This window comes from Triticum aestivum, chromosome 2B (genome assembly GCF_018294505.1).
Source record: "Triticum aestivum cultivar Chinese Spring chromosome 2B, IWGSC CS RefSeq v2.1, whole genome shotgun sequence".
Lineage (NCBI taxonomy): Eukaryota > Viridiplantae > Streptophyta > Magnoliopsida > Poales > Poaceae > Triticum > Triticum aestivum.
Genome location: NC_057798.1, coordinates 29,335,882 through 29,353,243, shown reverse-complemented (window position 1 = coordinate 29,353,243; position 17,362 = coordinate 29,335,882). Strand labels below are relative to the sequence as shown.

Here is a 17,362-nt window from a genome sequence, read left to right as displayed (position 1 = left end):
CATCCCGCAACTAACTCATTAGTTACATTGCTTGCAAGGCTTATAGTGACGTGCATTACCGAGAGGGCCCAGAGATACCTCTTCGACAATCGGAGTGACAAATCATAATCTTGATCTATGCCAACTCAACAAGTACCATCGGAACCACCTGTAGAGCACCTTTATAATCACCCAGTTACGTTGTGACGTTCGGTAGCACACAAAGTGTTCCTCCGGTATTCGGGAGTTGCATAATCTCATAGTCATAGGAACATGTATAAGTCATGAAGAAAGCAATAGCAACATTCTAAACGATCAAGTGCTAAGCTAACGGAATGGGTCAAGTCAATCACATCATTCTCTAATGATGTGATCCCGTTAATCAAATGACAACTTATGTCTATGGCTGGGAAACTTAACCATCTTTGATTCAACGAGCTAGTCAAGTAGAGGCATACTAGTGACACTCTGTTTGTCTATGTATCCACACATGTACTAAGTTTCCGGTTAATACAATTCTAGCATGAATAATAAACATTTATCGTGCAATAAGGAAATAAATAATAACTTTATTATTGCCTCTAGGGCATATTTCCTTCACCCACACACATTGCCCCCGGGATTGGTATGTACGCTGCACCACCGCTACCGAACGTCACACCCCGGCCGCCACGCCGCCCACATGGCCATGGCCACCGGGCAGCACCTGAGCAACAAGCTCCGCCCACGAGACCCGCGCTCCAACCACAAGAGCCGCTGCCCCGGCATCCAAGACCACCCCAACCCCCTCAACATGGTCCACTAACGCTATCGCTGGAAAAGCAGGCCCTTTGGGTAAGTATGGGCCCTGCTGGCCGAATAGGGTAGGGGGAGGCCACCGGCAGCTGCCGGCAATGCCGCAACCGCCGTGCCATTTCTCAAACTGGTGCCAGATCGTCGTCACCACCCCTGGCAACAACAAGACCCGGAGGCACCGCTGCCACCTCCCCGAAGCGCCGCTGCTACCGAGCGGGAGGACTCTGAGGCCCCGCCGGCGGCGACGGCTGGGCTTTGCCCGCCGTGCCTTCAGGCGGCAGCGAGGGAAGAGGAGGAAGGGGGGAGCGAAGGCCGGCACCGGTTTAAGGTTGGCCCCCGACCGCCTCGCGGGAGCAGCGTGGGGACGGGGGCGGCTCCTAGTTGTGTGTTGTGCTCTCACCAAATCCAACAACGTACTAGCTCTCACTTTGACCAGAGATTATCATTTGTCAGTAATGGATATCCCAGTTACATCTCTTCCTCTGTTCGACTGACAGAGACGAGCCAGAACAAGAACATTACAAGCAGATGAATCGCAATCCGAAAGAACAAGCAAACCAGCAGAGATATCCCAAGCATCCAAACGATATCGCAACGCTCTTACATTTCTTTAAGGAGGGAGTACCTCGCTTAATTAGCTTAATTATTTGTTGCTGCAATATCTCTGGTAGAATTATTTTCTCAGTTTACATAACCTGGACAAGGGTTTGCCGTCTATATCCTGAGTCCTCACAAATGACAAATGACAAACCTCTTACATACTATTGATATTACATACTGATGATGCTTCAGGTCTTTAGGATGTCGTAGAATGTGGACGGACGATTCCTTCTCTTCAGGCAGAGCTCCTGAAAGCAGGGGTAATGTTCTCAATTTACGAGGGTTCAGAAGTAGACAAAGGCAGTACAAAATATTTGATGAAAATAATGTTCGCACTCGTAATGATGATGCTACTGAATACTGCTTTTCAGATTCCGTGGACATGCTAAATTTACCATGTTTCATAAATTATCTGCATTAGCGTCTCTTCCCATTAAAAATGCCCCTAGACAGCATAGTAGTGTAAATAAAGTTTGACGGCTACCAAGAGGGGAGCGGGCTCCCGCGACTAGGGTTCCGCCCCGGCCCGTTGCCACCGCCGCTGGCTGCCCCCGCCCCATCCTGCCGCCAGCCTCGCGCGCTCCGCCTCCCTCTCCTCCCCCCTCTCCTCCTCCCCCGCGTCCCCGTCCGCCTGCTCGCCACCCCGCGGGCGACGGGCGGGCTCCTGCGGCTCTTCCCCTCCGGCCCCCACTTCCCCTCCTGCGGCTGGGTCCGTTTGGCCTTGCCCGCGCGGCGCCGGCGCCGGCGGGCAGTCCCTTCCCCGCTCGCTCATGGGGGGCGCGGGGGCCTCCCAATGCAGGCGATGCATCTCGGCCGGCTGCGGTGTGGCTCGGCGGCGGGAGTCCGGCGAGCCTCGTGGTCCTAGGTGTGGTGGCGCGGTCATTGGCCGCGGGGCGGCGTGGTGGTGCTGGTGGCTGGCGGCGCCCGTGCGGCCCAGATCTGGGCCCTTTCGGACTCCATCTAGGCTAAGGAGGGCCGATGACTCGGTGCGCGGCGACGCTGCTCCCTTGTTGGTGGCGAAGAGGCAGTGGTCTGCGGGTGGTGGCGGCTTCGTCGGCCGGCGAGCTGCAGCGTGACGGTAGGGGCTGTCCGAACTCTTTTGGGTCCGGTCGGGCCTCGGCGTCTGGTAAGCCCCTTGTCCGTGCGTCCGGTGGGCTCCGCGGTGGTGGTTGTCCCCTCACGTCGGCGATGTTGCGGATGCCCCCGAGGCCACTATCTCTTCTCCCGCCCTCCAGGTCTCGTGTCGGTGACCTCTGGGAGACGGCGAAGTTGATTCGGTGACCGTGGTGGCACATGTTGGTGGACGGCGTGATGGACGGTGCACGATGATTCGTCTGGGGTGGTGGTGGGAGTTTGGGTTGGGAGAAATCTCTGGCGGCTCGTCCGGACCCGATGCGGTGACGCCTGTGGGTGCCGCCGGACCTTCCTGAAGGGCGTCGGGTACACCCCTTTCCCCCACTGCCCCCCGCGTACCGGGGGAAACCCTAGGACTAGACCGGGCAAAAGTGGCGTCGTCGCCGCCTCCTTCTTGAAGGTGTTGCTTGGTACGTGGCGCTTCAGAGTGTTGGGATCATGGTGGTACTTCTCCGGAGGGTGCAGCGATCGCCAGTCATCTTCGTTCCATTGATCTGCCGTTGTTGGCATTTATTTCTCTTTCTTTCTTCTTTGTTTTTCTATGGGCTTGTTTGTGTTGCGGCTCCAACACCTATTGTTGGATGTATCAGTGGTTGCTTTTTAATACAAAGTGGGGGAAAACCCTTTTTCTTAGTAAATAAAGTTTTCCCAACGCCTGAGAAAACTGGCAAATGTTCATAGATTCGCTCGGGTTCATGCAGGTTTAAAAGGCACATAGACTCCTATCGAATAAGAGTGCATTCTCAGGTGACAAATCAAAAATACGGAACAGTTATGATGAATGTGAACAGTACCTCTACTGCCGAAGCCACCCTCAGTAAGCTAGCCTCACCCCATGGACGGCCTATCAGTTGCAAGCCGATAGGAAGGCCTTGCTTGTCATGACCAACCTGAGTACAGGACAAGAGTAGCAGCACATATTAGCAAATAATACTTTCCTTGTGTGTTTTTTAGCTACATTATACTACCAAAATTCTGAATATTTTCCTATAATTATCTGTAAACCTTTCATTATGTTGGAAATAACACCATGTTTCTGAATGTAAATCAATAATACTAAAGTTACTATTCCATGCACAATCTCATAACGTTAACTACAAGATACAATAAATATTCATTATAAGTTGTGACACCACTTACAGGAACAGTTATGGCAGGAAAGCCAAGAAGATTCCCCGCAACAATGAATTGCATCAACTTAGCTGCAATAAAGAGACAGAATCGAAAACAGAAAAAGGTCTATTTGATCTCTGTAGAAGTACCAACAATTGTACTTGGCAAGTTGGCACCAAAAGAGGCATATATATAGTTTGCTTAGCGAACTAGTGAACTCATACAAACTATTAGATTCGTGAACTCGTGAACATACATATTGCATAGCTACTTTATGCTAGTATTAGATTCCAAAAAGGAAGAAATGCCCCCCTGTATATTTGACTCCAACAAGGTTCTAAATAGCTTGTGATATTGCGTTATAGCTTTGTGCGGTCCCACCACAAACCATGAAAGCCGTGATCTAAATAAGGAAATAGCAAGTGATAGCTCATTTTTAGCCTTTTTGGATCTTCGCGTCTAAAGTGTGAAAATTGCGTTTATGACCTCAGTATCCCCTACAAATTTTACATATAGAGTTGTCATTATTTTATTTTTCTTATTACAAACTTCTTTCTTGATGCAAGATAAAGACAGCAGTTGTTGTGTCAAATAACAATTGTTCCAAATCAAGATTTTTTTTTCAGTGGTTTTTTATGCAGGATGTCAACATGGTTCAGAGCTGAGTTTGTCATAAGTTGTAAATCCACATGTTGAACAGCTAATGAAATGCATAACATAATATAGTGAAAAGAATCTACCTGATACAATATAATCAGACTCTCCTTTCAGAGCACTTGGTGGTATTCTTGGTGCAGTAATGCTGGGAAAAACAACACATCTCCTTAGTTGTTATAACTGGTGCAACCTAGTAAAATTAGGTATGCGGCATTCTAGCGAGCAAAGATAAACAGACTTATATCAGTTGCTCCGTGTAATCCCACATGCGAATTAGTATTGTCAATTCAGTAATTCACCACATAGTATCTCGCATTTAAGTCAGAAACCACCGATACCTCCTAATTGGCACATTCAGCACTGGTAAAGCTACTTGGCACTCGTGCGCCTCTCTCGCATAGGCCAGACCAAACAAACCGATGTCCCTTTTGTTCGCTCAATTTTTTCTTTTTTTTTGAACAGCTTGTTCGTTCCATCAGTTTATCGGTCAACATACGCTCAAAAAAAAGTTGATCGGTCAACATTTGATAAGTGGACCTAGTTGACCGGGACTAGTTACTAGTTAACTGTTGAATTTTTCAAAAAAACATGAACCTGAAAGAATCATAAAATTCCAAAGAAAAATAAAAATTTTGAACCCATTCAAAAAGCATAAAATGCGAAAGAGTCCATGATTTTTAAAAAACACAAATTTGAAAAGTTTCATGAATTTGAGAAAAAAATCACACATTTAAAAATGTTCGTCAATATAAAAATGTCAATGAATTTGAAAACAAATTGCAATTTAAAAAAGTTCACAAAATTTGGAAATGTTCCCAAATTTTGAAAAATTACATGAATTAGAAAAAGTTCATGTATTCGAATAAATTGTGAATTCAAAAAAGTGTCACAAAAGATGAAAGAATTTCGTAAATTTTAAGACACTGACAAAATTTTGAAAAAAAAATCACAAAAAGTTCATGACTGGGAAAAGTCCATAATTTGAAAAAGTTCACAAAAATGATAAGAGTTGATGAATTAAAAAAATCATCAACTTGAAAAGGTTCACAAATTTTTGTGAGAAGTTCATGAATTTGAAAAGGTTCTCACATATGAAAAAAAAGAAACAAAAAAGAAGGATAAACCCAACAGAAACCAGTCTACAAAACCAAAAAAATCAGCTGGAAGCCCAAAACCGGCCTAGGAAGCTTCGCAAAACCGGTTGCGAAGGGAACTTCTCGCTCGTCTTAGTTGGGCTGGCCCATTTATATAATATCGAAGGGGAAGGTGTGGGGCGCCGCTATATCTCGCCTCCAGCAAGTCCACAATCCAGCTCGCTAAACGGGCGAGCGAGATGGACTGGCCTACGCGCGTGACAGGCCACCGCCTCATTTTTCTGTTTGTTTTTGCCATTTTCTGTTTTTGTGTTTTACTTTATTTCGAAGTTTTTTGTACTTAGAAAATAAAATATTATAGATATATATATTACAAAAAACACTCCACAAAAAAATTTGAAAATGATAAATATGTATTTGAAGTGAGTGACCTTTGCGGTAGTGTGGTTGTGTTGTTGTGGCTACTGATCACAGAGGAAGGAGGCAGCATTGGAGGTGGCACAACTAGGAGAAGACGAGATGGAGTCTCTTATCAAGAGAGTGATTATGGCTAAATCTGGAATTGCAAATGAGACAGAAAAGGTGAGCATTGGGTTGGAAGATATCAGGAGGAATATTACAAGTCATGTCAGTGAAAGTTGAGGAGATGGGGAAATTTGCAGTGGGCATGAATGGTATGTAAATGAGATGTCATGTGAAGAATGACTTTGAGTCGCTCAGAACTTACGTCAGCACACTCTTTAGTGTAGAAGGGCGTCGGAATGGGAGTGGTGATTCTTGGCATGCTCCTAGGGCAAATGCAGCTTCTTTAGCTGAAGGGAAGCAATTAGCGGGAGGACAGGAGGCTGCTACCAGTTATGCCTACTTTGTCTTTGCAAATGAGGGTGACACTGAACATGCATCTATAACAGGCCATAAATAAATTCTGAATGTGTCCTTGATTCTGGAGCATTACAACATGTTGCTGGAGACTTTAATGAGTTTAAATCATCTGTTCCAGACTCTCTCACACATTAGAAACCCATTCACACAGTGGATGGCACATCCCAACCCATCACAGGTGTTGGCAGTCAACTGCACACCAAGTGTTGACTTATCCTCAGTGTTGGATGTGCCGGCTTTTCCCGTGAACTTAGTGTCCTTGAGTGCGTTGGTTGACTAAATTTATTGTCAAATAATTCTTGACAAGGTTTTGTTCTTGATCCAGGAGAGGTGGACGGGCAGGAGTCTTGGGAGTAGATTGACGCATAGGGCGATGTGGTACATGGACTATAGCATGACGTACCACTAGTGAATGCACATGCTAGCTATAGTTACTGAAGATAAGAGACTAGGACCCTAATCCATCATTGTAGGATGGGACATGAGTCTTTTGAAAAATGTATCAAGTATTTCCCAGATGTCAAGAGTGGTGTGGACAACAACAAGCTGAACTGTGATGTGTCTGAGTGAGTAAGGGGATCAGGAGCACATCTCCTTTTGTGTTAATCCACTCTGATGTACGAACATGTCCATCGTTATTTGTTAGTGATATGAAGTAGTTCATTACATTCATTTATTGTCATTCTCGGATGACTTGGGTCTATCTTCTGAAACATATAAAAATAAAGTGTTTCAGTGTTTCAAAGTTTTGTATGCACTTTCTTAGACTCAATTTAATGTGAAAATTCAAGAACTCAGATCCAACAATGGCACTGAGTATGTTAACAAGGCCATTGGTGCCTTCATGTCGGAGAAGGGCATCCTGCATCAAACATCTTCTCCAGATACACCTCTTCGGGATGGGGTGGCTGGGAGGAAAAATTGCCACATGCTAGAGTTGGCCCAAGCATTGATATTCACCATGAATGTGCTCGAGTTCATATGGAGTGAAATTATCATGATGGCCACCTTCTTGATCAACTGCACGCCATTCCAAGTGATAGGTATTAAATCACTGGGTGAGTTTGTTTTCAGAGAAACTAAATACCAAGTCCCCCCCCCCAATGTGTTCGTTTGCACTTGTTTTGTTCGTGTTCATAGGCCATCAATCAACAAACTGGATCCTCGGGCGGTCAAGCGTATCTTTATTGGATATTCTTCAGGACAAAGAGATTACAAATGTTGGAGTTCGTCTAAGAGGTGGACATTTTTTAATCTCTGAGAGGTGGACATTTGTGAGCATGGATGTTACCTCCATGCATCGGAACCCTTATGGTGAGAAAACTGATCTCATTGTCTTGTTTGAAGAACTTGACCAATGTCTCCCTCCGAAGATTAGTGAAGAGGGTGAGACTAGTAGCACAGAGATGCAGATGCAACAGCCACCTTTAGTAACTCATGTGACTCCTATGATACAAGCATCAGCTTCCATCGGTGATGTGTAGATTGGCACAACGACTAAGACTGGTAGTGTGCTAAGGTGGACAACAGAGCGAGAGGACAACTAGCAGAACAACAAGGTAGTACTAATGTGATTTCCATCTCCTCTGATGGATCACGCTGAAGGGTCAATTAAAGGGAAAATTGATTTAAGGAGAACTACTCGAGAAACAACAAGGATACCAGAGAACTTATGGGTTTGATGATAATGAGATTGGAAATTATTTCTCCTATGAAGCCTTATCTCCATCCCACAAATCATTTGTTGCTTCTCTTCATTTTGTGTCAATTATTACTGAATGGAAGAAGGCAAAGGAGGACTCAAATTGGCGGGTGACCATGGTGGAAGAGCCGGAGGCCCTATGTAAGAACAAGACATGATCAACAATTAATAAAGCAAACAACACAGTTCTACAAGATAGAACCAAAAATGTGGAGCTAGAAAGATTTTTAATAAATAAAAAAGCTGGATGTTGGGATTATTACAATAGAGCGTGTGAGTTCATGGCAACAAATTGCAGATTGCTTGACTAAAGGATTGGGAATCCAAGAATGCGGTTTCGTGCGTGACAAGATGAATGATAGATATCTATCACCCCTCTTGAGGGGGGGGGTGTTGTATGGAAGGCCCATCTTACTGGACCATGTGGCCTGGGACCATTCAGTCCAGTGGCTGGCGCCCTAGACAAGTAGACCCACGGGGTTGTCTGCCCAAAACTGCCGATGCCATAGACCAACGACCAGGCGCCTCTCTCTCGATCCCAAGAAATAGAAAACCAGGTCGCTTAGAACCACTAACCATCTACTCAAAGCTAGAAGCAGAATTTTCCTCGGGCACTAGCCTCTTTGACTAGATGAAAACAAGTACCAAGGAGGAAGCATGCATATACACTATTAGCATAAATGACTAAGATGATATAAAATGTCTATGGACCGATTGTAATAAACTTCAAAATCTTTTACCCGGTTGTAGGGGTTGCTATGACGTCAACCTTCTTGAAAGCTTCCATGTGATAGTACATCATCCTTCTCCTATATAAGCCATGGATACTGTAAGCACACAACTGGCAGAACGTATGCCGTGGGGAAAAGAAATATATACTTGATAGTCGCCAGTTCATATCCCAGACTTAATTAATTTGTCATACAACAAGTACATGTCATGTGATTTATAACAACACCTCAAGGCCCACGATTTGTGCAACAGGCAGCAGATATAGGAAATTTTAGTAACTCGGTATATGTCACAAACTAGGATGCCCAAATGGACTTCTCTAAAAATCATTTATGGGGTCTAGTCAAGACATGGTAGCTTTTAAATAAAATAATAAGAAATTTGAGTTAGCAGCACTTTCTGGTAGCAGATAAGGATAAAATTGAAGCTACACATCTTCTAGCAGCTACTGATGTATTGTTTCTTAGTAAAAAAATGTCCACACAATTAATACACAATAAGTCAATAAGTATGCCCCATCACCTAGCGTTACGTATGCTCTGTAATGCATGTCCTTTTTGTACTTGTCTATAATCTCCAATTTGTTTTCAAAGTAAAATGATAAAGAAAGAACTAACTAAAATAAGACATATATAGGATATGTCATATTAGAATAATTCAGTTAGATGGAACTGTAACTGAATTTGTAATTTAGCAATAACTAGGGTTATTACTAGAAATAATAGGTATTGTCAAATTAAATCCAACTAAAATGCACTGGATAAGGGCTTGTGAAAACCTGTGGGATCATTCGATACATTTGTTTCTTATTAGCTTAATTGGTCATCTTTCTGTGTTACCTGGAAAAATTCTTACAATCTAAATAGGTTTTATTTTATCTTTCTTATCGACAATCACAGTCAACATGGTTCTAAAAGAACTTCCAAGCTCTGAATAAGACTGCATGACGAAAAAACCTCCTTCATACTCATGAACAAGTCCTGTAATGGATAAATGATCAGCCACATTTATACTCATATTCACCTCAGACGTTGAGAAGCAACATAATCTGCTGAAGTGAATGACCCAAAAAGTGCCAAACTTCCTCGAGTATCTAACGTCATTTCAGTTCGCCTCCTGGAAGATAGTATAGTGAGATTGATAGTACAGAATAGTAAAGACTAGATAAAAATAATATTTCCAGTCTCTCAGGGACCAAAAATTTCAAGTTCTATGAAAGAAAGAAAATTGATAACTCATGCTAATAGCAGTGTGGAGAATCCGATATTTGTGATGATAGATATAGATAGGTACCCTTCTTGGTAATGAGCATTCAGCTGGCAGAATCCTTCTGAGCCAATAGTGACAAGATGGGCAGTACGCATCTCCAAAAGCTCTGGTAATATTATCTCTTCTATCTTGAAAAATGTTAAACAATACTAGTCAGCTGAGATGTCAAAAAACAACAAAATATGCATATATATAGTAGATCCCACATCATCAGAAAAGGCATCTCGTCATAATCATTTAGCAGGTGGGAAAAATTAAGCTTAACTATTACTGCTTGTTGGATGCCTAAAAGTTCTAAATGATACTCCCTCCGTCCGAAAAAGCTTGTCCCAAACTTGTCACTCAAATGGATGTCCGAAAAATTAAGCTTAACTATACGGAGAGACAACTTTTTTCGAACGGGGGAGTACAAATCAGTTAAAACTTATAGGAATTGCTAACAATAGTAAGATGGACATTTTTCTAATTAACACTTCACAATTGTTTTGACACAACCATCAACAGAACTATGGTAGTAGTTATTGGTGAGCAAGAGAAGCATTCACCTTACACATGAAAATCTTATTAATGAGAAAATGTCTTCATCTAAAGAAGAGATTGTAAATTCAAAGGTACAACACCTAAGAGCATCTCCAACAGCCGTCCAAGGCGCGGCGCGGTAAAACCAGTTTGCAGCGCGCCCATCGCCTGGTTTGGCGCGGCGGGTAGCGCTGGCTCCATCAGCCGCGGTAAAATGCAGCGCGCGCGTAGCTCCAGCAGTGCACAAAAATGCAGCACGCGCGCTCTCGCACAAACACTCTGGGCTACGGTGCATATGCATTATAAAACGATACATCGCATAGATAGATAAAGAACTACGGTGCAACTAGATAAAAAAAACTACGGTGCAACTAGGTAAACTACGGTACAACTAGAACCTACTCCGAGTCGTCCTCGTCATCATCATCATCATCTTCGGTGGTATTGTCCGGGGTATCGAGCCAAATGTCATCCCAACGTTTATCACCTGTCCCGAAGAACGACTTCCAACCGGCGTTCATGAGATCGCACTGCAATATGGCCAGTGCCTTGCGCCGACGCTTGTCCGCACGCTCCGCGCGGCGCCTTGCCGTACTCTCCGCCCAGAAGGCGTTCTCGGCGGCGACATCCTCCGGGTGGCGCCGGCGCCACTCCGCTATGGCTCACTCGTCCTCCTCGGCGATGAGGAGGCGGCGCTGCAGCCAACGGTGGTCCTCACGGTACTGGTCTATTATTAGACGAGGCGGAGGGGCGACGGTTTGCGCCTGCTCGCGTGTGTAGACGTCGTGGAAATTCATCTGCGCGCGAGGCCTCCCTAGGCGCCATGCCGCCGCGTCGTACGCGCGGGCGGCCTCGTGCACGGTCTCCCATGTGCCGAGGCCGAGGCGGAAGTCGCCGGACCGGATCTCTGCGTAGTAGGCGCCGGAGGGACGCAGGTGGACGCCGCGGTAGCCCGATGATCCCCGGCGGCGCGGCAGCATGGTGGTGGCGGGGCACTGAAGCGGTGAGGAAGCAGAGGAAGCGGCGAGAAAGCAGTGGAAGCAGCGAGGAGGCGGAAGAAATGCGCGTGTGTCAGTGTGGAGCACCGCGTGATGAGCGCCGCAATTTATAGGCGCGCCGGAAGCGGTGCGCCAAATCTACCGCGTGACCGACAGCTTTATCCCCCGCGCGCGCAAATGTTTACCGTGCGCGCTTGTTTCCCGCGTCTGGAGCGCGCGAAAACTTCCCGCGCGCGCTAAATGGACATTTTACCCCGCGCGCGTCTTTTGGCGTGGCTGTTGGAGATGCTCTAAACAGTTGGTATAAATAGTCATAAGAGTAATACAATAATATAAGATGTGTTGCGGTAGAAATGGCCATACCTGACATCCGAAGGTGTTGCGCAGGAGGCTAAGTGCATCCTCACATGTATTTGAGATCTCAATATCAGAAACATCATGAAACCACTGAAAAGGCCAAGTTTATATAAGAAAAATTACATATGTACAAAGATAATATTTCATGTTAAAAATCGTACCTCTGTATATTTTCCCACTTTCACTGATTGCAGGATATCGTTGTTCTCAGAGGACACCAAGTTAGGAACACACAGCGGCAACTGTACAGCAAAAAAAGGAAAGAGATGTAGAAGTTGTGAGCCTGATAGGATGCAATAAGGTTAGATTTAGATCATAAGTTATGATCCATCCTGGGTAATAATGGAGAAGGTTAACATATGAATGTTGCTATATTATGATTACCGTACTGTGGAGCTTCAAATTTTACATTCCATTTCAGAAAAAATAATCGCATTCTTGTTTCGCACAATTCATTAATGCTGACATTTGTACTGCTTCACATTTAAAAAAAAACTGACTAGTATAGTGCAATGACGTAGAAGTGACATGAAAGACATTTTAGAGTTTGTTCAACATGCATTTCAATGTTTCTCGTACTTCACAGATGGGAAGTGTTAAAACAGGAAATATCTTACAGGTCTCAGAGTAAGCTTATCCATAGGTCTACAGCCTGCAAGTGCAGAATACCTGAAATGCCATACGACCAGGTGTAACACTGTAAGTAGTAAATAGATGAAGCACAAACAGAGAGTGTTCACTGTTGAGTATTCATAAATGACAAGTATTCAGTTGTACCCACTACCCATGAGGTAGTTAAATTTATATCTCATATCATTAACGTAAATAAGAGAGTTGACAAACTTTGATGTTGCCAACAAGATGGCTAAACAGGTTTATGCAACCTCACGATCTCATTTAGCAAGCCAAACTACTTACACTAGCATAGAATCCTCCACCGACGCTGTAAGAGGTGAGGCAACTGCAGCAGTCCCAGCATTGCAAAGCATCCTGCAAATAAGATATATAATTATGCCTACTCACAATCTATCTATTATTCATATACTAAAAAAAGGTAAATGCCGACACATTCGTCCACATAGGCTAAAATATATGCTCTGTAGATTTAGATTAGAATGGTTGATACTAAAAGGTGTAAAGTTACAGACAACATCATATATGAATTTTGGCACCCGACACGTACAAGATGCTACCACACATAACATGTATGTATTAGTATCCGATACGAGCACACCAAACCAATCAGAAAAAACATTCATATTTGTATCCGATACGAGCCTCTCAAACCAATCATAGCTAGCAGTTTGGGCTGGCTTTGGGCACTCAAATGCAGGAGGAGAAAAAAAATGACGTTGGTATGGCTTTGGGCACTCAAATGCAGTTTGGGCCCAAGCAATACGGTTTGAGCTGGCTAATGGGCACGTGCAACACCATATGGGTTGAGAAATTAAACATGCTGAGCATTTGAGTGTCTGGGAGCATAGTGCAAATGACATTGCAAAAATTAAACTAAAATAAATCTATAAAAGATGACTAAGCAGGCTGAAACAAGATCAAATAAAACACAAATATCTATTATTAATCCTAATGGCAAATCAAATAAATCCAATGATCAAAACGTATTCCATTCATATTATCCTAATTTGAAGAAACATGTAACACTCATGTAAAAAATAGCCACGCAAATGTGCAGGGCAACACACATCTTTGGCCCTTAGTAGTATATCTAAAAAATATTTGCATTGGTCCTGTAAAATTAATATCACTTTATTCAAATTATACTAATACTTTATAATTTTATATACAAACACATTTTTATTAAAAGTAACTGCCAAAGGTATGCATCGAATATCATGTCAAAATCTAAAAGACAAATGTAACAATACATAGGAAACAACCGAATAAAAAAATCAATGTATTTTATATGAAATTCAAAATAATAAATAAGGAAAATAGATTTTGTGAAACACCCCGTAGAGTCAATAAATAACTATTTGATAATAACATTTAAATAGAAATTAGCACTTGGGTTCATTATATGAAATTAAACAAGTTCGCATTTTGATTTACATCTGATGACATGAAATATTTAGCGACCGGGTTGACAAGCTCAAGATATTTTCTGAACTTTTGTTTTAATATATGAAAAATATCTGGTTTGATCAAACTAAAACAATAGCCTTTTATCCATCATGGATATTTTTCACGGTACTGTAACATATAATTCATGCAAGCATGAGTGGTCTGTTGAAGTGTATATGTGGATTTTCTAGCCCTTCTCATTAGTTCAGACCTTCAGTTGTGTTGCCTAGTGCATGAAGCTTAATATGGATCAGAGTAGCAAAGCAAGTGCTAGTAGTACATATCAAATAGGAACTTCTCTTAGTTACCCAGTCATATCTGTGCGCCCGAATGTTGTCTTCAAACCAACAATGCCACATAGGGAGGATGGTATTCGAACTGAGCCTGTAAGAAAGAAAAGGTCCCAATTAGAGACTAGTGCCGAAAAGAATGCAGTGTCAATGAATGTCACAGCTCTATATGTACGAAACCTCCGGCGTCTGTTCCAATCGCTGCTGAGCATAACCCTGATGAGACAAGTGCAGCTGGACCAGATGAAGAAGCACCAGTATATCTATCGATTGAATGTGGATTTCTTACTGTCCTGCAATAAATAATTATGAGATTACGAATATAAAGTAGCAACTATCAGAACATAAGTAGACTCGATGAACAATATTGGATGACTGCAAATTCCAGTTCTGTTTTCCATTTCTTTTTCATAATGTGATGGTTTCTGATGATACTGCTAGAGCATAATGTTTGTAGGCATCCGAGAGTTCTGATTCCTTGTCAAGCTTTACAATTACACAGCTGAGTTTGCTTCTATGAAATAGCTAACAAATATTGTAGTTACCCTTTTCCTTTACAAAACTTTAGGCAAAGCGAAAGAATCACCTAGACGTTTTTGGATATTCATGTTTGCAGCATTTCAAAAAACAGGGACAAAAGATATTTAATCTGGTAACACTCGAATTCCACCAGGTCAACATAGGTGAAAACCATGACTTAAGTTTTAACAGCTCCAATAAAATTCATGTGTCCATAGACTCCATGTAAGTGAGCATTTCGAACAGAACTAGCAGCCGCTGAATTATTAACCGTACCCATAGTTTGGATTGTTTCCAGTGACCCCAATGCCTAACTCGTGCATATTTGCTTTCCCAATAAAAATCACTCCACATTTCCGTAAGCGAGCAACTAAGACTGCGTCTTTCTCCACAGGGCGGATTTTGTCGAAAAATGTGGTAGCACCTGAATTCAAAAAGAGGAACATAATATAGAATGTGCTTCTCGGACACAGCAAAAAAAATGGCCACTTCAGTCAAGTGAGCTAACTCTTTGATGGATATGGGAAGCAGTCAATGTCATCCTTAATGGCGAAAAAGATCCCATCCAAAACGGAAATCGGGCTTCCTGGGCACAAGAAGCAACACATATCAAGAAAATAGGGTAGAGGTAAACAGAGTTTCCACCTGATGTCTGTTCATTTCAACAATGATTGAATAAAGCAGCAAAGATAGGTTCCGCGTAAACCTTGCGCAAATTGTCTGTTCATTTCAACAATGATTGAATAAAGCAGCAAAGATAGGTTCGGCGTAAACCTTGCGCAAATCTCTTTGTGGAAGCATCAGCTTGCTTCCTGAGGTCATCAGCGTCAAAATAGATCAGCATTGGCATCGGAGGCTTCTTATTGTTCCACTCTTCCACGCCCGCAATGACATGCTCCACAACCTAGCCAAAGGTCCCTGGTTAACACCACAAATGCAAGCAGAGCAAGCAATGTTTGTACAAATATAATACATTCCAGTGAGCTACTCACAGCTGACGGTGTCGTGATCCCGGACCGGTACGCATGTGCAAAGTCACGGATCTTCCAGTAGAGAAAGGGATTTTTCTCATCGGACGATGATGTGAAACGCCCGGACGGGTCGTATGGAGTGAGGCACTGCAGTGCTTCCTCCACTCTCTCCACAGGCTCCCTGTCCTCCCCCAGGATCACAACCCCTTTCTCGGGCTCTGGCAAATTAGGAGCAGCAGCAGCAGTTAACAATAATACACCTTCTTTTTCCATTTTGTTCAACCGTGCATATAACTTTCACATGATTAGAAAATCTGCAGTAGGAAATTTTCTTACTGTCTCCAGTCAAAAAATATGTAAAAACAGGGTGGTGTAACTGAATTGAGCAAATTATTTTTCAGATGAAACTAAGCAAATTATTCATGTGGGGTTGTACTTCTGCAGCAAACATTCATGTCTCTGTGCCTTTTTTTTCAGTTTAAGCAGAACTTCTTCTTTTCTTTTTTTGCGAAAAAAAGTTTCAGTAGAACCTGACTGAATGAAAGAAGTAGAACATCTATCTCAGCCATACAAAATTCAAGTGACAATTTCGAATCGAAGGGACACACACTGTCGTACCCTGCGGCGGGAACTCCGGGAAGAACATGGGCCGGTCGGGGATCACCGTGTGCTGCAGCATCTGCTCAGTCCCCCGGCAAGACAAGAATCGTGCTGAGTTCACCGGAAGCAAGCCACTAACGGGTTTGCTGGACAAAATAAATAATCTCAAACAAAATAGAAGCTGACAAGGGAGGAGAGGACCTGCGTCATATTGTTCTGCTTCTTGAGGACGGAGGTGACGAGTGGCCCGAGGAGCGGGGACTCGAGGAGCCAGACGAAGGCCCGGAGTGAGAAGCCCGTGAGGCGCGGCGCCCGCAGCACCAGCGGCTCGTACCGCGCGGCGGCGACGTCCACCTCCTCCACCGGCGCCATCGCCTTCACCTTCCCACCCATCTCCTCCGTTTCCCTCTCTCCGGGGCTGAGGCGAGTGAATGCCAAGCTGCAAGCACGCGGCCGCGGCGGGAGGTGGCCGTGGAGGGTTGGTCACGACGACGATGACCGAGAACGAGAAGGAGGGGAGGGTGGAGAGAAAATAATGGGCGTTGTTGCTGCCACTTTCCAGCCGGGGTACTGAAGTAGTAGGACTGTGCACACGTAAATGTGCCAGCGATTCATTTCAGTGGGCTCGGCGACAGGACGATAAATTTTGCCTCAGGACCGCCCAAGATCTCTGACATGAGCCAAATTAATTGTTTTCCCCCGTATTCTACGTTAGGGCAACTCTAATGCGGATCACCAAAACAGATAGCATCAGACGTGTCCGCGGCCCAAAAGCTAACGGTGCACTGGCCATCCAACCGAAGTCACCAAATATCGGGGCACCGGCTATGTTGTAAGTAGTATCTGGTGAACGTTCTTTAGTCGCACACACACTTAAATTTGATGCTGAATTGAAAGGCCTCTATGCAAATGTGAACTCCTGGTGAACTAGATAAAGTTCAGGGTTCAGGGCTATGCACCACAGACTAACTTCCTTGTTCTTGCTTTTTGAATTTTCTTTCTTTCTGCGTATGGTCAATGCTCATACGTTCTCGGTCAGAAAGACAAGAAGCCAACCCCTATTTTTTGT

The 17,362-nt window shown here is 43.8% G+C and overlaps 1 protein-coding gene across 1 annotated transcript; it reads right to left on the bottom strand.

Annotated features, from left to right (window-relative positions):
- Positions 1-1,348: 1,348 nt before the first annotated feature.
- On the bottom strand, positions 1,349-16,849 carry LOC123043271 (fatty acid amide hydrolase). The gene is made up of 19 exons (XM_044465680.1): positions 16,495-16,849; positions 16,312-16,372; positions 15,715-15,911; positions 15,497-15,626; positions 15,231-15,308; positions 14,999-15,146; positions 14,384-14,496; positions 14,222-14,297; positions 12,750-12,821; positions 12,449-12,500; positions 11,993-12,073; positions 11,838-11,921; positions 9,982-10,085; positions 9,712-9,804; positions 8,697-8,765; positions 4,362-4,423; positions 3,649-3,710; positions 3,303-3,398; positions 1,349-1,622 (listed from the first exon to the last, which is right to left on the bottom strand). The coding sequence occupies exons 1-19, from the start codon at positions 16,684-16,686 to the stop codon at positions 1,563-1,565; spliced, it is 1,830 nt and encodes a 609-aa protein (XP_044321615.1). The 5' UTR covers positions 16,687-16,849; the 3' UTR covers positions 1,349-1,562.
- Between the last annotated feature and the right edge of the window lie 513 nt (positions 16,850-17,362).

Excerpts from the sequence above, each read along its gene's own strand:
- LOC123043271 (XM_044465680.1), bottom strand. The coding sequence starts at position 16,686 with ATGGGTGGGAAGGTGAAGGCGATGGCGCCGGTGGAGGAGGTGGACGTC. Across the intron at positions 15,912-16,311 it reads CCCGGAGTTCCCGCCGCAGG|AGCCCGAGAAAGGGGTTGTG; the intron begins GTACGACAGTGT and ends CTAATTTGCCAG. Across the intron at positions 8,766-9,711 it reads GTTGCTTCTCAACGTCTGAG|GAGAAGGATGATGTACTATC; the intron begins GTGAATATGAGT and ends TGGCTTATATAG.